The sequence below is a fragment of the Phocoena sinus genome, chromosome 19 (assembly GCF_008692025.1).
Source record: "Phocoena sinus isolate mPhoSin1 chromosome 19, mPhoSin1.pri, whole genome shotgun sequence".
NCBI lineage: Eukaryota > Metazoa > Chordata > Mammalia > Artiodactyla > Phocoenidae > Phocoena > Phocoena sinus.
Window position 1 is genome coordinate 13,051,707 of NC_045781.1, and position 21,560 is coordinate 13,073,266.

Sequence of the window (21,560 nt, forward strand, 5' to 3'; positions counted from 1 at the left end):
CGCGAGCCACAACTACTGAAGCCCACACGCCTAGAGTCTAGTCTGTGCCCCGCAACAAGAGAAGCCACTGCAGTGAGAAGCCGGCGCACCGCAACTAAAGAAAGCCCACGGGCGACCACAAAGACTCAACGCAGCCAAAAAAAAAAAAAAAAAAGTCAGAGATCGTCCGTGGTGGTCAGCTTCCAAACTGGCCTCCAATGATATGCAAACCCTTGTGTGAACCCCTCCCAAATGGTACCAGGGTTGGTATGTGTGACTACATTTCATCAAGAGAATATGGAAGAACTGATAGTATGTCACTTCTCAAACAGGGGTATAAGAGACACTACAGCTTCTGTCGTGGCTTGCTCTCTTGCTCTTTCATTTCTCAATGACTCCCCCGGGAGGAGTCAGTAACTTCTTGAACAGTCCTATGTAAGTGCTCATGTGACAAGAAACTGAAAACTCCTGCCAACATCCATGTGTGTGAGCCCTCTTAGAAGAAGTTCCTCCAATCCCAGTCAAGCCTTTAGAGCAGGGGTTGCAAACTTTTTCTATAATGGTCACATAGCAAATATGTTAGGCATTGTGGGTGACCCAGTCTCTGTTGCAGCTCCCGAGCTCCACGGGTGGAGCACAAAAGCAGCCAGTAGGCTATACATAAATGAAAGAGCATGGCTGTGTCCCAATAAAACTTTATTTATGGACACTGAAATTTGAATTTCGCATCATTTGAAGTGTTAAGAAATGTTATTCTTCTTTTCATTTTTTTTTCAGCTATTTTAAAGTGTGAAAACCATTCTTAGATTGTGAGCCTTACTAAAACAGGTAATGGGTGGGTTTATCCCAACAGCCATAGTTTGCCAAAACTTCTTTCGGGTGCTAGCAACTTCACTTATAGTTTGACTGTAACTGCATGAAAACTCAGCACCACAACCTAGTTAAGCCACTCCTAGGTTCCTAACTTCAGCAACTGTAAGACAATAAGTATGTGTTATTTTATGATGTTACTGGGATAATTTGTCATGAAGCTACAGAGAATAATACATTTTCAGCCTGGATAAGAAAACAAGACCCAAGTATATGCTATCTACAAAAGACACACTTTAGATCTAAGACGTAAATAAGTTGAAGGTAAAAGGATGAGAAAAGAAGTACCGTGCCATCAGTAACCATAAGAGAGTAGAAGGACAAAATTAGTATCAGACACAATAGATGTTAAAAGAAATTTTACTAGAGACAAAGGACATTTCATCATGATAAAAGGGTCAATACATCAAACATACACATCAAACTATGCACATATATTGCTAAGTGACAAAAAAGAGGTGAGTGGGTGAAAGATGCTCAATTTTATGCAAGGAGGGAAAAAAGTTGCATATACATGTGTTTAGAAGGGCAGAGAGTTTTGGAAAGATACACAAGAGATAAAGAAAGACACGGGTAACAGAAGTTTGCTCTTATAAAGGAGGACTTTCATATTTTATATATTTATAGGTTTTTTATTTTGAAATGACTAACACAGAAAGTTGTAAGTACAGTACAAACATTTTTTTCCCTACACTCATTTGAGAATAAGTTGCCAACATGCTTCCTGATCACCTTCAATTACTTTACTGTGTATCTCCACAAACAAGAACATCCTCTTGCATGTCCACTGTAAGGCAACAGTGAAAATCAGGAAATTAACAGATGGAGAACAGATTAACAGATGGATAACTACCATCTATTCCGAGACCCCAACCACCTTTACCAGTTGTGCCAACAACTGTATTTTCCACTGCATACTTTGAAATTTGTACCGTAGGTATACCTTTAAATTAATATATATTTTAAAATTATATATATTAAAAATTATATATATATATAAAGTGATATTATATATATGTAATTCCTTTAACAGGCAAATAAAAATAAACATAATGAGCCCTGGGACCAGGGGAATTCAGACTTTCCCGGGTCCTCCAGTGGGAGAGGGTGTCCTTCATTCCACGACCCACCCAGAGATACACTCTTGAGGGCCGGGCATGGGGGTGAAGTGGCTTCAGCCGAAGGGTCTCAAGGGGCAGAAAAACGGGTCCAGAAAAAGCTCAAGTGCCGCAGCAGGGTTTGTTCTTCCCACCACCCTAGCTGTTTCAGGTTCAGTCGGCAAGCAGCCCCCCCTCGCCGAGCCTCCGTTTTTAAACCGCAACTTCTGCAGCGGCCCAAGGGAAGGAGGGAGATCTGTCACACTTTGGCCGGAGTCCGGACCGGAAGCCTGTGGTACATCCGCCAGGGGTGCGGATCCAGACTTTCCGAGACCCGGGTCCGAACCCACTGTGAGCCGCTGGTACGCTGCCCCACCCCACCCCCCCCCGCCTCCATCCGCAGCTGCGAACCACGTCCGCTGCGAGCGCCTCGCTGAGGGTGCGAGGCTGGGGGAGCTCGCTTGGTCCCGGCTCCCCCGCCAACCACAGCTATTCAAGGGCGACCCAGGGACCCCCAGAAACCAGAAAATCCCCACCTGCAGGTCGGGGGTGACTGGGCGTCTGTATATACCCAACTCCCCCTACTCCCTAGAATCTCGAGGAGGGCCGGGGTCTCGGGGCCGTCGGGCGAGCCCAGATAGACGAAGTGTGTGAACACGCTCGAAGGCAGCAGGGACACAGGAGCCCGGCCGTTCGCGTTTCACGTCTTCTCCGCGGGGAGGCTGCAGCTTCAGTGCGCGTCTGCCCCGGGGCGCGACCATCGGAGGCCTGTCCTGACTCCCGAACAGATGGGAGGCAGGCGAGGCCCGGATCTGCCTCCAAGCCCCTCCCCGCGCCACCCGTCTGCAGGCGCCAGTAGGTAGGCGAAATCGGCGAGAGGCAGGAAGAGGGACTTCGGCGCAGGGAGCCTGAGATTCACGCACCCGGGGTCTCCAAGGGACCTGTTGGCAGACGGACCGATTCGGGGGTCCGTTACACCCACGGAGCGGGCGCCAAGGGATGGCTTGGGCCCCTGCAAATTCCCTAAAGTCGCCCCCCACCACATTACCACCTGGCTGCTTCGCAAAGTGCTGCAGGGGGGCAAGCCAAAGCCCCACCCCCGCCAGATCGTGACCCTCCTCAGGCCTCCAGGGACAAAAAGTGCCCTCGGGGATCCAGGCCCGGACCCGCCCCGGCCACGCAATCGCTGTGTGACCCTTAATCAGTGTCTTCACCTCCCTGAGCCTGCTATCCTCGTCTATATGAAGGAGACACAGACACACAGGAGGCGCACAGACGAGAGGCTGACTTTATTTGTCACTCAGGACCCCTGTGCCCCGCCCCCAGCGCTCAGAAGATCTTCACCAACTCCGGCTGCACGTCCCCGCCCACTTCCATCCAGAGCGCGCGCTCTGGTGGGAGCCGGTAGCTGAACTGGTGGTATTCCGTGTCCCCGACCACAACCTGCAGGGGCGAGGAGACCCGGTTTATGGTTCCCGAGGCGACTGCGGGGTCATTCCCGACTCGTACCCACGCTGCGTGACCTCGTCACCCACGCAACCCCGCATTAAGGAAAAGGGCTGCTCTTGATTCTAAGCCCTTGCCGAGAGGATTCAATGGCACGGGGGTGCTTTTTAAGCTTTGGCGGTGGATGTGGTCTCCACGGTGCCCGCGTGCACCGCCTCACTGTGACGCACAGATTGAAAGTGGAGAACGGCCTGGGTGGTGGAGGGTCTACAGCGACCACTCCCTGCTGGGACTTATTCTGGGTTCTGTCTCCCAACCCATCCATTCCCCTGCCCCAGAGCCACTACGTCAGGCGCCAGTGGACAGGGAATAGGGTCCGGGATGTCCACGCCTCCCCGCTGGACACCCACCCTTTGGGCTCGTGCTCTCGCGTCCTTGTCACCGCCATATGCCTGCCCTCTAGTGCGCTTGCGCCAGGGGAGGTGAGGGACTGGGGACGCCGTGCCCAGCCTTGGCCGCGCCTTTGCTCCCCACCTCCGACAAGGGCCTTCCTGGCCTTGCCAAGGGAAGAGACCTGGGTGTTGGCGGCCACCCCTGTGGCAGAGACGCACCTTGAAGCCTTCTTTTTTGGCAATGAGGTGCAGTTCGAAGGACTCCCCACGCTGGAAGGCAGGGCTACCGCCGCGCTCCTCTGAGCCCCAGGCGCTGCACTCCATGGTGTTGAAGACCACCGAGGATTCATCCAGCCGGGGGTTGAAATGCAGGACGATCTCACTGTCTGGGTCGTCACTGCACAGCAGGTTTATGTAGAACCTGTTAGGTGGCGGATAGGAGGGGGCGTCAGAGAAAGGACTTACCGATTGCCGAAGCACATCCAAGTCCACAGGGACCTGAGAGCCACACGCCAGTGAAGGAGGGGTGGTGGACTGGAGGCCAAGGAACCCAGATTCCAGGACACCCAGAAACCAACTGGGGACCTGGACACACATCCACCCAGGCAAGGGTCACTGTACTACAGCCTGGGCCCCCCGCATTTCCAGAGTCTGGGAGTTGCCGAGGAGTCATGGTCCTGAGACCGGGGTGCCTCCGATCCCCCAATTCCCAGAGGGCCGGGAGCAATACCAGGGGCCCCAGTATTCGCAGGCATCATAGATTCCCAGAAATCCTGAAGCTCCCAACCCAGGAAGTCATAGGTTTGATGGCTGAGGCCTCCCAGGTGCCCAGGGCACCTCTGACTCACAGGCTGTGTTTCCACAGTGGCTTCAGACTCAGACTGGAAGTCTTACTATAAGGAAGAACCTTGGATTGCCCTGGAACTCCCAGATTCTTAGAAGGTTGTAGGGACCCCAGGTACACTGTCCTGGGACAAATGAGTAAAGACATCAGATTCCAGAAGGTGGGAAATAGCTTGGAGATTCCAAGATCCTGGTGGGCAAAGCTGGCCTGGGGCTTGTTCTCTGGGCTGTAAGAAGTGGGGTCAGCTGAGCCTGGAGACCTCCCACCCCCTACCGCAGAGGCTTGGAGGTCTCACCTGTCAGCATTTTTGGGGACAACACCACGAATTCTCAACACGGTGCCGACTTCGAAGCTCTTGGCCAGGGAGGTCCTGTAGGGCAACTTCTGCAGCAGCAGGGGTGCGGGGGCCAAAGTGGATCAGGGAGGCAGAGGAGAGACACACATGGGTCAGTGCCAGGGAGAACATGACCAGGACCCAGACCAGCAGAATCAGAGAGCAGAAAGGGCACAGAGGCAAAGGAAAGAGAGCCAGGCGTAGGGAAAGGGTTGGAGAGAGGAACACAAAGAATCAACAGGAAGATATCCAGAGAGATAGAAAGTAAGGGGGAAACACCAAGGGGGAGATGGGAGCGTGGGATGGATTGGGTCAACCCAGAAACAACAGCCCAGAACGTCATAGCACCCCCGAACACCGTTTTCTCCTTGAAACAGGAGACCTCAGCCAAACGCCCAGCCCCTACCCCATTCCAGTGCAGCCTTGGGTCCAAAACCTCGCCACCTCCACACCCCTGAAGCACTCACATATATCTCTGCCATGGCTGGAACAGCGGACAGGCAGTGGTGGTGGTGGATATGGCTGCTGGGACCTTAAATAGAAGCAGGGTGTAGCTGGCCCTGGTGACTCACCGTCACCCCTTTCCACACCCACCACCCACACCTGGCACAGACCCTGGCCCTGGGGCCATGCTGGCCAGCACCCTGCTTCTAGGGCCTCTGACACTCCTGCAATCCCTGAGTATTCCCAGGTCCCTCTCCTCTGAGCTAATAATGATAGGAACAGTTAACAATAATAATAATAATAACATTATAGGGACTTCCCTGAGGGCACAGTGGTTAAGAATCCACCTGCCAGGGGAGAGGACACAGGTTCGAGCCCTGGTCCGGGAAGATCCCACAGGCCTCGGAGCAACTGAGCTCGTGCACCACCACTACTGAGCCCGCGTGCCACAACTACTGAGCCCGTGTGCCACAACTACTGAGCCCGCGTGCCACAACTACTGAGCCCGTGTGCCACAACTACTGAGCCCGCGTGCCACAACTACTGAGCCCGCGAGCCACAGCTACTGAGCCCGCGTGCCACAGCTACTGAGCCCGCGTGCCACAGCTACTGAGCCCGTGTGCCACAACTACTGAAGCCCGCGGGCCTACAGCCCGTGCTCTGCAACAAGAGAAGCCACCGCAATGAGAAACCCGTGGCACGGCAACGAAGAGCAGCCCCCGCTCGACACAGCTAGAGAAAGCCTGTGTGCAGCAACGAAGACCCAACACGGCCAAAAATAAACAAATAAATTTATTTATTAAAAAAAAAAAACATCAGAGAAGGCTCATTGAGCCACCGTGCCTCCAGCCCTAGCTTCCTGGTGACTGGCGGAGAGAAAACACGCTCGTGCCCATTTCGTCATGGAACACTCGAGTCCTGAGAGGCTAAGCTGTGGGCTGCAGCTCTGGACCCTCTCTGCCAGGTTAGGACCTGCTGACTAGGGCTAAGGACGTGTCCGCCCTGACATTCCAGCTTATGCTTCTGGAATATAATAATAACCATGGCAACAACAATAATAACAGAAAAGGGAGCTCAGAGGGGCAGGGTATTTTGCCTGATGATCAAGGCTGTCTCCTTGGTGCCTAGTGCAGTGCCTGGCACACATAAGTGCTCTGTAAATATGGGTGAAAGAAGGAATGAAAGATAACACAGCTGCCATTAACGAAGCCTCCGGCCTTTCTAGCATGAGCCAGAGACCACTGATTTCAGACAGGCCACTGAGGCAGGGCCATTGATCCCCCTTATTTGACAGATAAGGAAACTGAGGCTCAGAAATGGGAAGCAGTTTGCCCAAAAAACACAGCTGTGCAGAACCACGGACACTGTGTCTCTGGCTTTCTTGATCTCTGGAAGTTTCTCTCTGGTTTATTCTGTCTCCAGGATGCCCTAGTCTCTCTGACTCTCTGTCTCTCTGGCTGTCCTGTGTCTCTGTCCCCCCACCCCCCGACGTGATCCTGTTTCTCTCCTTCGAGTCTCTCTCCCTCCTCCTCCCAGAACCCTTCCTCTCTCCCATCCGATGTTCAGGACAAGGGGCGGGGAAGGAGGGGTGTCCTACGGCCCGCCCCCCAGCCAGACCAAGGAAGAGAAAAAAGTGGGACCCTCCACCCAGGCCCATTTCCACTCCCCACAGCCCAAAACTCCAGAAGAGGAATCCAGGTATGAAGGGTGGGGTCAGAGGGAGAATGCTGAAAGAGGGTTCTGGAAGACAGGGAACGGGGAGGTGGGGAGCTGGGCAGAAGCCCCTCCTAGCAGCCCCCTCTCCGTTTCCGCCGCCCTACTCCCGCACCCCACCCCCATTGGCACCCCACCCAGCAGAGGGAGAAGAGGCCTGGGGCAGAGCCAGGAATGGAAACTTTGGGTGGAGACAAGCAGGCTCAGAACCTGATCCACAGCCTCGCAGGCGTCCCAGCCTCCCTCCAGGCCCCTGACCACACAGCTAGGGCAGCTGGAGGAGCCAGGGCCTCGGAGAGGGAGGCTGGGCAGCGGCATTTAGGCGTTTGGTTGGGGGCTGCAGGCACCCCTATTTGGCAGAGGAGAAAGCAAGCTTAGAGAGGGCCAGCCTCTCACCAAGGCCTCACAGCAAGGACGGGCCAGGGCCCGGGCTGGAGCCGCTCTGTGTGCCAAGGGCACCTCATCGGGACTTTCAATAGAGAGGACAGTGGGGTCTGTGGTGGTAACACCAACATCTGCTGGGGTGGAGAGTTCCCCAGGATGATGGACTCCATTACTCTGATCGCTAAGGGTGTCACTTTTCTGTACCTCATCCTGTATATTGCTGTGTATCCCACTAGCTCATCTGTTCCCCGATTTCTTCATTGTGCTTGGCTATTTCCCCACATGCTGCCGACCTGCAAGTCCTGACCTGACCTTCGTGTTTGGCCGTATGTTTGCATTGAGTGTGTTACCAGCTTGATCGCTAGTTCATTTCTCAGCAGTCAGATATGGGCATCGTGGATGGATTCTGATTCATTTGTGCTGGTTATGTTCCATCAGCTCTGGAATAACATGCTTAGGAGCATTTTTGTCTCACCTCTAAATAAGTGGCGGATGTCCTTCTTTCCCAATACGCTTTTTGTTTTCTCGAGCTGTAGGTCACGCTCGTAAATCATCCAGGTTTTACCGGAACACTTCCATGAGCCTTGACAATACACAGACCTGGGCAGCCACCACCCCAATCAAGTTTTAGCCCCTGAAACAGCCAGTCCCCCTCCACCTGCCCCAGGAAACACTGTCACTCCTCAGCATTTAAGAGCCACCAAGTTCATTTGCGATGAAAACAAAGAAAGGGATGCACAGCGGGCCGAGTTTGCTGGCTCTCCCCTCCTTCAGAAATAACTGGGGCGAAAAGTACTAAGTGTACCACGGTGTTTGTAGGAATTGAAAATCCCAGGCTCTGTCCATGTCAGCTTCTTGGAGACTTTGGGTTGGTTTTCATATACAGCGAAGAAAGTTCAGGGGCTGGATTGGTTTTGTAAATTAGTTTACCAATGAGGAAGATGACATGTTTTAAAAATCTGACCTTTTTGGGCTTCCCTGGTGGCGCAGTGGTTGAGAGTCCGCCTACCGATGCAGGGGACACGGGTTCGTGCCCCGGTGTGGGAGGATCCCACATGCCGCGGAGCGGCTGGGCCCGTGAGCCATGGCCACTGAGCCTGCGCGTCCGGAGCCTGTTGCTCCGCAACGGGAGAGGCCACAACAGTGAGAGGCCCGCGTACCCCAAAAAAAAAAAAAAAAAAAAAAAAAATCTGACCTTTTTTTTTGGCCCTGCTGTGCTTGACTTGTGGGAACTTTTTCCCCTGATGAGGAGTTGAACCCGGACCCTCGGCAATGAAAGCACCGAGTCCTAACCACTGGACCATCAGGGAATTCCCCCAAATGTGACTTGTTCTTAAGCTAGGAAGTCCGCTGGAAACCTTACAGTTTTATTTATAAATATAGTAAATTGTATCGATGCAATCACTTGCTAAGGAGAAGCAGTCGCTGTCATATTTGGTTCCATTGATAAACTGAGTTCATTAAACCCCTTTAAACATTTTAATCAGAATGCGGGATTTTGCCATGTTGAGTTTGAAGTATTTCCACTGTCTCTCCAAGGCCAAAGTAATCTTGTACATTTCCGTCTTGCTCTGTGAAAACACTGATTTGCTGTTTCTCCTCCTCTTCTCCTTCCTTTCCTTCCGCTGAGCAGTTGGGTGCTCCAGCTGTTATGCTGGTGAGTAAGTGCTGCCTCTGGGGGGTGGGGGGCCCACAGGGCGGGGTGAGGGGGCTGAGGGGGCGCCCCTCCCCCAGGGCTGGGTCAGCTGGGGTGTCAGAGGGAGCCGGTGAGGAGGGTGCTCAGCAGAGGCTGGCCCTCAGGAGGCGGGTAAGGAGGGTGGCGGGACAGCAGGGAGCGCAGCCCCGACGTGGGAGGAGGTGTCTGTGCAGGGGTGAGGGTCACTGAGAGGTGCTGGAGCCCAGCGGGGGAGGGGGGCTTCCGCAGGGGGAGGAAATGCCGTGTGGGTGTCAGCGATGGAAGGCAGTCCAGAGCTGCTCTCTCCCTGTCAGAGGAGGGACGTATAGATGTGGACCAAAGAAGTGGGCCGTGAACCCTGTGACATCGGGCTGGAAATGGAGGTGACCGTGTGAGCTAATAATTACAAGATTAAATTTATGTTAACATTTTTAGGTGTGATTTGTACTGTGATTATATAGGAGAATTATGCTTCAGAAATGCACACTGCAGGGACTTCCTTGTGGTCCAGTTTAAGAGCCCACGCTCCCAATGCAGGGGGCCCGGGTTTGACACCTGGTCATGGAACTAGATTCCCCCCTGCTGCAACGAAGACCTGGTGCAGCCAAATACATTTTTAAAAAAATGCACACTGAAGTATTTAGGGGTGAAGTGTCATGATGCCTGCAACCTGCCTTGCAGTGGTTCACAGAGAGAAATGGCAGATGTGGAAAATATTAACGTGCCTGGGAGCCTGGATGACACCTCTGCAGGCGTTCACCGTCCTCTTCTTTTAACTTTGCTGTAAGTGTGAAAATTTTCAAAATGGTGGGGGGATAAATCAAACTTGGGGTTCTGATTTTACAGAATCCAGACTGCCATGTTTCCCAGAAAGAGCATCCTCTCCAACATCCCTACCCCCCAGATGAGGCCTTGGAAAGCAGTGGAGACAAGAAGAACCTCCCTGGAGGCAGAACCAGAACGAGTCTTTGATCTTCATGTCCAGTGGGCTTGATCTTTGCTATGGGCTGGTGTCTGCTGCACGTTGCCCTGTTTCCCGTTTCCTGCATAAATATGCCTTCACCGGGCTTCCCTGGTGCGCAGTGGTAGGGAGTCCGCCTGCCGATGCGGGGTACGTGGGTTCGTGCCCCGGTCCGGGCGGATCCCACGTGCCGCGGGGCCGTGAACCATAGGCCACTGAGCCTGCGCGTCCGGAGCCTGTGCTCCGCAGCGGGAGGGGCCGCAGCAGTGAGAGGCCCGCGTACCGCACAAAAGAAAAAAACAAAAAAAACCCAAAAATGCCTTCACCTTAGTTTATTGGGTGTCTAGGGCCAGCCTTGGCTGGGCGTGACAAAGAGGACTGTGTGTGTCTTCCACCAAAATCCTGGCCTCTGGGCTGGGCACAGTTACCAGATGGGAGCTTAAGGTTGTCTCCACTGGAAGGGGAGGTGAGTGGTCTGGGTAGGGGAGGAAGAGTACAGATGAATATTATTGTAGACAAAGGGCTGCACCGTGGCAGGGAGCACCAGTTGACCCTCCAATATCCATTATCACTTTCTCCCTTAATCAGACTCCTGACTCAGTTCAGGATGGCCATATGGCTGTTGCATTTCCCCGGGTTCCAGTTACTTTAGTTGTGAAGCCAATTACCCCAACGCTTTGCGGCTTAAAACAGCCATTGTGTGTGTGTGGGCTCATGGCTTCTGTAGGTCGAGGGTTTGGACAGGGCACAGAGGGAATGGCTTGTCTATTAAGGTTCCATGATATCTGGGCAACCTCTGTTACTATGGGGCTCGGATCATCTGGGTGACCTGCACACAGTCTTCCTAGGAAGCCTGTGCATCTTCAGAGTAGCCAGACTTCCTTCATGGCAGCTCAGGGCTCCAAAAGCCAGCGCCCTTTCAGCTCACCAGATGAAAGCTGCCTCCTCTTCTCTAACCTGGTCTGGGAAGTCATGCCAAACCTCTCCACGCTGCACTCTACTTGTTATGAGTGAACAACTGAGGTTGGCCTGCGTTTAAGCCTCCACCTCATGGTAGCAGAAGTGCCAAAGAATAGGTGGAGGTATTTTTGGTGTTAATTTCATACTTTTGTTATTTTTTTTTTTAAGATTTAATTTAATTTTTATATTTTTGGCTGTGTTGGGTCTTCGTTGCTGTGCGAGGGCTTCTCATTGCACTGCGGTGGCTTCTCTTGTTGCGGAGCACGGGCTGTAGGTGTGCGGGCTTCAGTAGTTGCAGCACACGGGCTCAGTAGTTGTAGCTCGCGGGTTTAGTTGCCCCACGGCCTGTGGGGTCTTCGCGGATGAGGGATCGAACCTGTGTCTCCTGCACTGGCAGGCGGATTCTTAACCACTGGGCCACCAGGGAAGCCCAGGTTCTTTTCTTTTTTCTTTTGCTGTACGCGGGCCTCTCACTGTTGTGGCCTCTCCCGTTGTGAAGCACAGGCTCCGGACGCGCAGGATCAGCGGCCATGGCTCACGGGCCCAGCCGCTCCGCGGCATGTGGGATCTTCCCGGACCGGGACACGAGCCCGTGTCCCCTGCATCGGCAGGCGGACTCTCAGCCACTGCGCCACCAGGGAAGCCCCGCAGGTTCATTTTTATCAGAGGACATTCCCAAGACCGTGACTTCCCCCCGCTCCCCACTGCCCTTGCCGGCAGACTGGAGGGGCGTGGCCGTGGTGCCCAGTGGGCACACACCCCCGGCTCCACTCCCGCGCCCTCTCCTGGAGGACTGAGGGCGGTGCCCTGGGCTCATCAGCAGGCTCTGTCCGGAAGCCAGTCCGAGAGTGACAAGAGCCACACCTGCAGGTCTGTTCCACTGACCAGCCGCCCAGGACCGAAGTGGGCCCACGGACCTTGGTCTGCATTGTGTTGGCTGCTCGTTCTTGCCTAGGTTCACAGGCCAACAGCCAGTGTCCTTCCTTTCCTTCTCATCACCGCACCAGCGGCTCACTCCTACCTGCTGCCGTCACAGGCCTGGCAACCTCGTGTTCCGGGGCCAGCCAAGAACTGAGACCCCAGCAGGCTCCTAGTTCCCAGTAGGCAAACTCCGCTTTAAACTACTGCTGCCTAGCCGTGTTCTCGAGGCTTCAGAGCCGGGAAAGTGCGGAGCGCATAGCAAGCCGTGGAGCCCTCAGCCCGGGCCCCGCGATGCTCCGCGGAGGCGCCGGAACCTCGCTGCATGGCACCCCCAAAACAAGCGAGCTCTGCGCCCACCTGTCCCGCGGACCTGGGCGCACCTTCGGCCACCGCGGCCCAGGACGGAGGCGTGGGGCTCAGCCGGCCGGCGGCGGGCGCTGGGGCGGGCGCTGGGGCGGGCGGGGACCCGGGCTTCAGCCCCGAGGCAACGTGGACCCGCCAGGCCCACCTCCGTTCCCGCTGCCCGGAAAGCCTGACTCCCATTTTTTTTTTTTTTTTTTTTTTGGCGGGGAGGGATGTTACGCGGGCCTCTCACTGTTGTGGCCTCTCCCATTGCGGAGCACAGGCTCCGGACGCGCAGGCCCAGCGGCCATGGCCCACAGGCCCAGCCGCTGCGCGGCATGTGGGATCTTTCCGGACCGGGGCACGAACCGGCATCCCCTGCATCGGCAGGCAGACTCTCAACCACTGCGCCACCAAGGAAGCCCCCATATTTTTTTTTTTTTTTTTTCTGCCTCCCATTTTTTGTCCCACCTCCAGAAGCACCTGGTGCCATGGATTCCCGAGCTGTTTGGTGGCTCTGAATTCAATGAGTTTCTTCTATAGTTTTCCAACTCCAGCCTAGGGTTCAATTTCTGGGATTTACTAAGAGGTTACCACGTATCCAGTACCTAAATTTGTCTTCTCTCTCCTTTTCTTTGGCCCTGAGTGTTGACAACTTTAAAAACTCATTTAAAACATACTGGTTAAGGGCCAGACGCCGGGGATCGCTTTTTGGCCCTGCATTCCCTGACTGCGTGATCTGAAGACAGTTGCTTTTCTCGTTATGTCAGTAAAACAGGGATGACAGCAGTCCCTACCTCCTAGATTCGATTAGATGACAGTGAGAAACTAAAGGGTGAATGCTGATCAAGTGCCTAGAGCTGTGTGACACACACTAGGATATGCCATTTGCATGGGAGTAACTGCTCCTAGTGGGTTTTAGGAAGGGAGCCACATTCAAATGACACGTTCTCCAAGTTTGATGTGTCAGCCACATGCATTCAGATGACATTTTTGCCTGACCAAACTTGATCTAGTGTTTTGAGTTGAGGAGCTGAGTTCCTTTCCTGTTTTTCTTGCCTGGTAGGGCCACAATGTTTGTAGATATTCAAATGACACAAAGGGTCCACACATCTTTTGTCCTGCCTTTGTTTTTTAATTAATTAATTAATTGTTTTATTTATTTTTGGCTGCGTTGGGTCTTTATTGCTACGTGCGGGCTTTCTCTAGTAGCCTCGAGCGGGGGCTACTCTTCGTTGCGGTGCGCGGGCTTCTCATTGCAGTGGCTTCTCTTGCTGTGGAGCACGGGCTCTAGGCATGTGGGCTTCAGTAGTTGTGGCTCGGGGGCTCTAGAGCACAGGCTCAGTATTTGTGGCGCACGGGCTTAGTTGCTCTGCGGCATGTGGGATCTTCCCGGACCAGGGCTCGAACCCGTGTCCCCTGGATTGGTAGGTGGATTCTCAACCACTGCACCACCAGGGAAGCCCCTGTATACACATTTAAATGTTTTACATGATCCTAGAGCCCTCATAAGGAAATAAATGCAAAGAAACAGCTAAACCTTCAAGCTAAGAACAATAAAAGCAATTGTGGAAAAGTAACTAATGTGTGGGGAGGCTAAAGGAAGATAAGAATTATTTTAACAAGGCCTGTTTTTATTGAACTCTCTAGGTCTCAGCTTGCTGATAAAAATGTTACTTTCCTTGGGTCCAAGTAGGGTGTCTTTCACTTAGTAGTTTTTATCTCCTGTTTTCAGGAGAAAAGGGGAGATTAGAATGCCCTTCCTGTATTTGCTGCTTTTCAAGTGCTTTTAGCTCAAAATAATCCTCATGCCAAAGGGGCATATTTTGTTGTTGGTGGTGGTGTTTAATATTTATTTATTTAGGCTGTGCCAGGTCTTCATTGTGGCATGCGGGATCTTCGTTGCAGCACGCAAACTCTTAGTTGTGGCATACGGGATCTAGTTCCCTGACCAGGGATGGAACCCAGGCCCCCTGCATTGGGAGAGTGGGGTCTTACCCACTGGACCGCCAAGGAAGTCCCAAAGGGTAATATTTTGGGTGGCATATCTGTCACCCTTCAACACACACACACACATATTTACATCCATCTTCCTTTCTCTCATCAGTCACAGAGGGCAAGTATGACTCCACTCATACAAGGTAGCCAGAACAGTCAAATTCACAGAGACAGGAAGTAGCATGGTGGTGGCCGGGGGTGCGGACAGGGGAACAGGGAGCCAGTGTTTAGTGGGTACAGGTTTCCGTTGGGGAAGGTGAAACGGTTCTGGGGACGGATGGTGATAAGGGTTGCCTAGCAGTGTCAACGTACTTGAGACCACTGAACTGTATGTTTAAAGCAGGGTTATGATGGTAAATTCCATGGTTTTCTATTTTAACACAATTTTAAAAAACGTTTTAAAATAATCCTCTCCAAGTAAATCTCCAACCCATGCAATCATTACTTCAAACGGATACTTCCGTTTCCAGCCCGATGTCACAGGGTTCACGGCCCACTTCTTTGGTCCACATCTATACGTCCCTCCTCTGACAGGGAGAGAGCAGCTCTGGACTGCCTTCCATCGCTGACACCCACACGGCATTTCCTCCCCCTGCGGAAGCCCCCCTCCCCCGCTGGGCTCCAGCACCTCTCAGTGACCCTCACCCCTGCACAGACACCTCCTCCCACGTCGGGGCTGCGCTCCCTGCTGTCCCGCCACCCTCCTTACCCGCCTCCTGAGGGCCAGCCTCTGCTGAGCACCCTCCTCACCGGCTCCCTCTGACACCCCAGCTGACCCAGCCCTGGGGGAGGGGCGCCCCCTCAGCCCCCTCACCCCGCCCTGTGGGCCCCCCACCCCCCAGAGGCAGCACTTACTCACCAGCATAACAGCTGGAGCACCCAACTGCTCAGCGGAAGGAAAGGAAGGAGAAGAGGAGGAGAAACAGCAAATCAGTGTTTTCACAGAGCAAGACGGAAATGTACAAGATTACTTTGGCCTTGGAGAGACAGTGGAAATACTTCAAACTCAACATGGCAAAATCCCGCATTCTGATTAAAATGTTTAAAGGGGTTTAATGAACTCAGTTTATCAATGGAACCAAATATGACAGCGACTGCTTCTCCTTAGCAAGTGATTGCATCGATACAATTTACTATATTTATAAATAAAACTGTAAGGTTTCCAGCGGACTTCCTAGCTTAAGAACAAGTCACATTTGGGGGAATTCCCTGATGGTCCAGTGGTTAGGACTCGGTGCTTTCATTGCCGAGGGTCCGGGTTCAACTCCTCATCAGGGGAAAAAGTTCCCACAAGTCAAGCACAGCAGGGCCAAAAAAAAAGGTCAGATTTTTTTTTTTTTTTTTTTTTTTTTTTGCGGTACGCGGGCCTCTCACTGTTGTGGCCTCTCCCGTTGCGGAGCAACAGGCTCCGGACGCGCAGGCTCAGTGGCCATGGCTCACGGGCCCAGCCGCTCCGCGGCATGTGGGATCCTCCCACACCGGGGCACGAACCCGTGTCCCCTGCATCGGTAGGCGGACTCTCAACCACTGCGCCACCAGGGAAGCCCAAAAAGGTCAGATTTTTAAAACATGTCATCTTCCTCATTGGTAAACTAATTTACAAAACCAATCCAGCCCCTGAACTTTCTTCGCTGTATATGAAAACCAACCCAAAGTCTCCAAGAAGCTGACATGGACAGAGCCTGGGATTTTCAATTCCTACAAACACCGTGGTACACTTAGTACTTTTCGCCCCAGTTATTTCTGAAGGAGGGGAGAGCCAGCAAACTCGGCCCGCTGTGCATCCCTTTCTTTGTTTTCATCGCAAATGAACTTGGTGGCTCTTAAATGCTGAGGAGTGACAGTGTTTCCTGGGGCAGGTGGAGGGGGACTGGCTGTTTCAGGGGCTAAAACTTGATTGGGGTGGTGGCTGCCCAGGTCTGTGTATTGTCAAGGCTCATGGAAGTGTTCCGGTAAAACCTGGATGATTTACGAGCGTGACCTACAGCTCGAGAAAACAAAAAGCGTATTGGGAAAGAAGGACATCCGCCACTTATTTAGAGGTGAGACAAAAATGCTCCTAAGCATGTTATTCCAGAGCTGATGGAACATAACCAGCACAAATGAATCAGAATCCATCCACGATGCCCATATCTGACTGCTGAGAAATGAACTAGCGATCAAGCTGGTAACACACTCAATGCAAACATACGGCCAAACACGAAGGTCAGGTCAGGACTTGCAGGTCGGCAGCATGTGGGGAAATAGCCAAGCACAATGAAGAAATCGGGGAACAGATGAGCTAGTGGGATACACAGCAATATACAGGATGAGGTACAGAAAAGTGACACCCTTAGCGATCAGAGTAATGGAGTCCATCATCCTGGGGAACTCTCCACCCCAGCAGATGTTGGTGTTACCACCACAGACCCCACTGTCCTCTCTATTGAAAGTCCCGATGAGGTGCCCTTGGCACACAGAGCGGCTCCAGCCCGGGCCCTGGCCCGTCCTTGCTGTGAGGCCTTGGTGAGAGGCTGGCCCTCTCTAAGCTTGCTTTCTCCTCTGCCAAATAGGGGTGCCTGCAGCCCCCAACCAAACGCCTAAATGCCGCTGCCCAGCCTCCCTCTCCGAGGCCCTGGCTCCTCCAGCTGCCCTAGCTGTGTGGTCAGGGGCCTGGAGGGAGGCTGGGACGCCTGCGAGGCTGTGGATCAGGTTCTGAGCCTGCTTGTCTCCACCCAAAGTTTCCATTCCTGGCTCTGCCCCAGGCCTCTTCTCCCTCTGCTGGGTGGGGTGCCAATGGGGGTGGGGTGCGGGAGTAGGGCGGCGGAAACGGAGAGGGGGCTGCTAGGAGGGGCTTCTGCCCAGCTCCCCACCTCCCCGTTCCCTGTCTTCCAGAACCCTCTTTCAGCATTCTCCCTCTGACCCCACCCTTCATACCTGGATTCCTCTTCTGGAGTTTTGGGCTGTGGGGAGTGGAAATGGGCCTGGGTGGAGGGTCCCACTTTTTTCTCTTCCTTGGTCTGGCTGGGGGGCGGGCCGTAGGACACCCCTCCTTCCCCGCCCCTTGTCCTGAACATCGGATGGGAGAGAGGAAGGGTTCTGGGAGGAGGAGGGAGAGAGACTCGAAGGAGAGAAACAGGATCACGTCGGGGGGTGGGGGGACAGAGACACAGGACAGCCAGAGAGACAGAGAGTCAGAGAGACTAGGGCATCCTGGAGACAGAATAAACCAGAGAGAAACTTCCAGAGATCAAGAAAGCCAGAGACACAGTGTCCGTGGTTCTGCACAGCTGTGTTTTTTGGGCAAACTGCTTCCCATTTCTGAGCCTCAGTTTCCTTATCTGTCAAATAAGGGGGATCAATGGCCCTGCCTCAGTGGCCTGTCTGAAATCAGTGGTCTCTGGCTCATGCTAGAAAGGCCGGAGGCTTCGTTAATGGCAGCTGTGTTATCTTTCATTCCTTCTTTCACCCATATTTACAGAGCACTTATGTGTGCCAGGCACTGCACTAGGCACCAAGGAGACAGCCTTGATCATCAGGCAAAATACCCTGCCCCTCTGAGCTCCCTTTTCTGTTATTATTGTTGTTGCCATGGTTATTATTATATTCCAGAAGCATAAGCTGGAATGTCAGGGCGGACACGTCCTTAGCCCTAGTCAGCAGGTCCTAACCTGGCAGAGAGGGTCCAGAGCTGCAGCCCACAGCTTAGCCTCTCAGGACTCGAGTGTTCCATGACGAAATGGGCACGAGCGTGTTTTCTCTCCGCCAGTCACCAGGAAGCTAGGGCTGGAGGCACGGTGGCTCAATGAGCCTTCTCTGATGTTTTTTTTTTTTAATAAATAAATTTATTTGTTTATTTTTGGCCGTGTTGGGTCTTCGTTGCTGCACACAGGCTTTCTCTAGCTGTGTCGAGCGGGGGCTGCTCTTCGTTGCCGTGCCACGGGTTTCTCATTGCGGTGGCTTCTCTTGTTGCAGAGCACGGGCTGTAGGCCCGCGGGCTTCAGTAGTTGTGGCACACGGGCTCAGTAGCTGTGGCACGCGGGCTCAGTAGCTGTGGCACGCGGGCTCAGTAGCTGTGGCTCGCGGGCTCAGTAGTTGTGGCACGCGGGCTCAGTAGTTGTGGCACACGGGCTCAGTAGTTGTGGCACGCGGGCTCAGTAGTTGTGGCACACGGGCTCAGTAGTTGTGGCACGCGGGCTCAGTAGTTGTGGCACACGGGCTCAGTAGTTGTGGCACGCGGGCTCAGTAGTTGTGGCACACGGGCTCAGTAGTTGTGGCACGCGGGCTCAGTAGTGGTGGTGCACGAGCTCAGTTGCTCCGAGGCCTGTGGGATCTTCCCGGACCAGGGCTCGAACCTGTGTCCTCTCCCCTGGCAGGTGGATTCTTAACCACTGTGCCCTCAGGGAAGTCCCTATAATGTTATTATTATTATTATTGTTAACTGTTCCTATCATTATTAGCTCAGAGGAGAGGGACCTGGGAATACTCAGGGATTGCAGGAGTGTCAGAGGCCCTAGAAGCAGGGTGCTGGCCAGCATGGCCCCAGGGCCAGGGTCTGTGCCAGGTGTGGGTGGTGGGTGTGGAAAGGGGTGACGGTGAGTCACCAGGGCCAGCTACACCCTGCTTCTATTTAAGGTCCCAGCAGCCATATCCACCACCACCACTGCCTGTCCGCTGTTCCAGCCATGGCAGAGATATATGTGAGTGCTTCAGGGGTGTGGAGGTGGCGAGGTTTTGGACCCAAGGCTGCACTGGAATGGGGTAGGGGCTGGGCGTTTGGCTGAGGTCTCCTGTTTCAAGGAGAAAACGGTGTTCGGGGGTGCTATGACGTTCTGGGCTGTTGTTTCTGGGTTGACCCAATCCATCCCACGCTCCCATCTCCCCCTTGGTGTTTCCCCCTTACTTTCTATCTCTCTGGATATCTTCCTGTTGATTCTTTGTGTTCCTCTCTCCAACCCTTTCCCTACGCCTGGCTCTCTTTCCTTTGCCTCTGTGCCCTTTCTGCTCTCTGATTCTGCTGGTCTGGGTCCTGGTCATGTTCTCCCCGGCACTGACCCATGTGTGTCTCTCCTCTGCCTCCCTGATCCACTTTGGCCCCCGCACCCCTGCTGCTGCAGAAGTTGCCCTACAGGATCTCGCTGGTCAACGGCTTCGAAGTCGGCACCATGATGAGAATTCGTGGTGTTGTCCCCAAAAATGCTGACAGGTGAGACCTCCAAGCCTCTGCGGTAGGGGGTGGGAGGTCTCCAGGCTCAGCTGACCCCACTTCTTACAGCCCAGAGAACAAGCCCCAGGCCAGCTTTGCCCACCAGGATCTTGGAATCTCCAAGCTATTTCCCACCTTCTGGAATCTGATGTCTTTACTCATTTGTCCCAGGACAGTGTACCTGGGGTCCCTACAACCTTCTAAGAATCTGGGAGAATCTGCCAGGGCAATCCAAGGCTCTTCCTTATAGTAAGACTTCCAGTCTGAGTCTGAAGCCACTGTGGAAACACAGCCTGTGAGTCAGAGGTGCCCTGGGCACCTGGGAGGCCTCAGCCATCAAACCTATGACTTCCTGGGTCGGGAGCTTCAGGATTTCTGGAATCTACGATGCCTGCGAATACTGGGGTCCCTGGCATTGCTCCCGGCCCTCTGGGAATTGGGGGATCGGAGGCACCCCGGTCTCAGGACCATGACTCCTCGGCAACTCCCAGACTCTGGAAATGCGGGAGACCCAGGCCGTAGTACAGTGACCCTTGCCTGGGTGGATGTGTGTCCAGGTCCTCAGTTGGTTTCTGGATGTCCTGGAATCTGGGCTCTTTGGCCTCCAGTCCACCACCCCTCCTTCACTGGCGTGTGGCTCTCAGGTCCCTGTGGACTTGGATGTGCTTCGGCAATCGGTAAGTCCTTTCTCTGACGCCCCCTCCCATCCGCCACCTAACAGGTTCTACATAAACCTGCTGTGCAGTGACGACCCAGACAGTGAGATCGTCCTGCATTTCAACCCCCGGCTGGATGAATCCTCGGTGGTCTTCAACACCCGGAAGTGCGGCGAGTGGGGCTTAGAGGAGCTCGGCTTTGGCCCTGCCTTCCAGCGTGGGGAGTCCTTCGATATGCTCCTCATTGCCAAAAAAGAAGGCTTCAAGGTGCGTCTCTGCCACAGGGGTGGCCGCCAACACCCAGGTCTCTTCCCTTGGCAAGGCCAGGAAGGCCCTGTCGGAGGTGGGGAGCAAAGGCGCGGCCAAGGCTGGGCACGGCGTCCCCAGTCCCTCACCTCCCCTGGCGCAAGCGCACTAGAGGGCAGGCATATGGCGGTGACAAGGACGCGAGAGCACGAGCCCAAAGGGTGGGTGTCCAGCGGGGAGGCGTGGACATCCCGGACCCTATTCCCTGTCCACTGGCGCCTGACGTAGTGGCTCTGGGGCAGGGGAATGGATGGGTTGGGAGACAGAACCCAGAATAAGTCCCAGCAGGGAGTGGTCGCTGTAGACCCTCCACCACCCAGGCCGTTCTCCACTTTCAATCTGTGCGTCACAGTGAGGCGGTGCACGCGGGCACCGTGGAGACCACATCCACCGCCAAAGCTTAAAAAGCACCCCCGTGCCATTGAATCCTCTCGGCAAGGGCTTAGAATCAAGAGCAGCCCTTTTCCTTAATGCGGGGTTGCGTGGGTGACGAGGTCACGCAGCGTGGGTACGAGTCGGGAATGACCCCGCAGTCGCCTCGGGAACCATAAACCGGGTCTCCTCGCCCCTGCAGGTTGTGATCGGGGACACGGAATACCACCACTACCGCTACCGGATCTCACCAGAGCGCGCGTTCTGGTTCGAAGTGGGCGGGGACGTGCAGCCGGAGTTGGTGAAGATCTTCTGAGCGCTGGGGACGGGGCACAGGGGTCCTGAGTGACAAATAAAGTCAGCCTCTCGTCTGTGCGCCTCCTGTGTGTCTGTGTCTCCTTCATATAGACGAGGATAGCAGGCTCAGGGAGGTGAAGACACTGATTAAGGGTCACACAGCGATTGCGTGGCCGGGGCGGGTCCGGGCCTGGATCTCCGAGGGCACTTTTTGTCCCTGGAGGCCTGAGGAGGGTCACGATCTGGCGGGGGTGGGGCTTTGGCTTGCCCCCCTGCAGCACTTTGCGAAGCAGCCAGGTGGTAATGCGGTGCGGGCCGACTTTAGGGAATTTGCAGGGGCCCAAGCCATCCCTTGGCGCCCGCTCCATGGGTGTAACGGACCCC

At 54.2% G+C, this 21,560-nt stretch overlaps 2 protein-coding genes across 2 annotated transcripts; one reads left to right on the forward strand and one right to left on the reverse strand.

Annotated features, from left to right (window-relative positions):
- Positions 1-3,275: 3,275 nt before the first annotated feature.
- On the reverse strand, positions 3,276-7,437 carry LOC116744119 (galectin-7-like). Its single transcript, XM_032613438.1, has 4 exons — positions 7,330-7,437; positions 4,924-5,012; positions 4,004-4,205; positions 3,276-3,389 (listed from the first exon to the last, which is right to left on the reverse strand). Exons 1-4 carry the CDS (start codon positions 7,435-7,437, stop codon positions 3,276-3,278), a joined length of 513 nt encoding a protein of 170 aa, XP_032469329.1.
- Positions 7,438-16,943: 9,506 nt separating this feature from the next.
- LOC116744120 (galectin-7-like) lies at positions 16,944-21,195 on the forward strand. The gene is made up of 4 exons (XM_032613439.1): positions 16,944-17,051; positions 19,457-19,545; positions 20,267-20,468; positions 21,082-21,195. The coding sequence occupies exons 1-4, from the start codon at positions 16,944-16,946 to the stop codon at positions 21,193-21,195; spliced, it is 513 nt and encodes a 170-aa protein (XP_032469330.1).
- The last annotated feature ends 365 nt before the right edge of the window (positions 21,196-21,560 follow it).

What these genes read in the sequence shown, in the direction of transcription:
- LOC116744119 (XM_032613438.1), bottom strand. Translation starts at nt 7,437, where the DNA reads ATGCCGCTGCCCAGCCTCCCTCTCCGAGGCCCTGGCTCCTCCAGCTGC. An exon ending in CCTGCGAGGCTGTGGATCAG is followed by an intron (nt 5,013 to 7,329) that starts GTTCTGAGCCTG and finishes CTGCTGCTGCAG; the next exon opens with AAGTTGCCCTACAGGACCTC. An exon ending in GTCCCCAAAAATGCTGACAG is followed by an intron (nt 4,206 to 4,923) that starts GTGAGACCTCCA and finishes GCCACCTAACAG; the next exon opens with GTTCTACATAAACCTGCTGT.
- LOC116744120 (XM_032613439.1), top strand. Translation starts at nt 16,944, where the DNA reads ATGCCGCTGCCCAGCCTCCCTCTCCGAGGCCCTGGCTCCTCCAGCTGC. An exon ending in CCTGCGAGGCTGTGGATCAG is followed by an intron (nt 17,052 to 19,456) that starts GTTCTGAGCCTG and finishes CTGCTGCTGCAG; the next exon opens with AAGTTGCCCTACAGGATCTC. An exon ending in GTCCCCAAAAATGCTGACAG is followed by an intron (nt 19,546 to 20,266) that starts GTGAGACCTCCA and finishes GCCACCTAACAG; the next exon opens with GTTCTACATAAACCTGCTGT.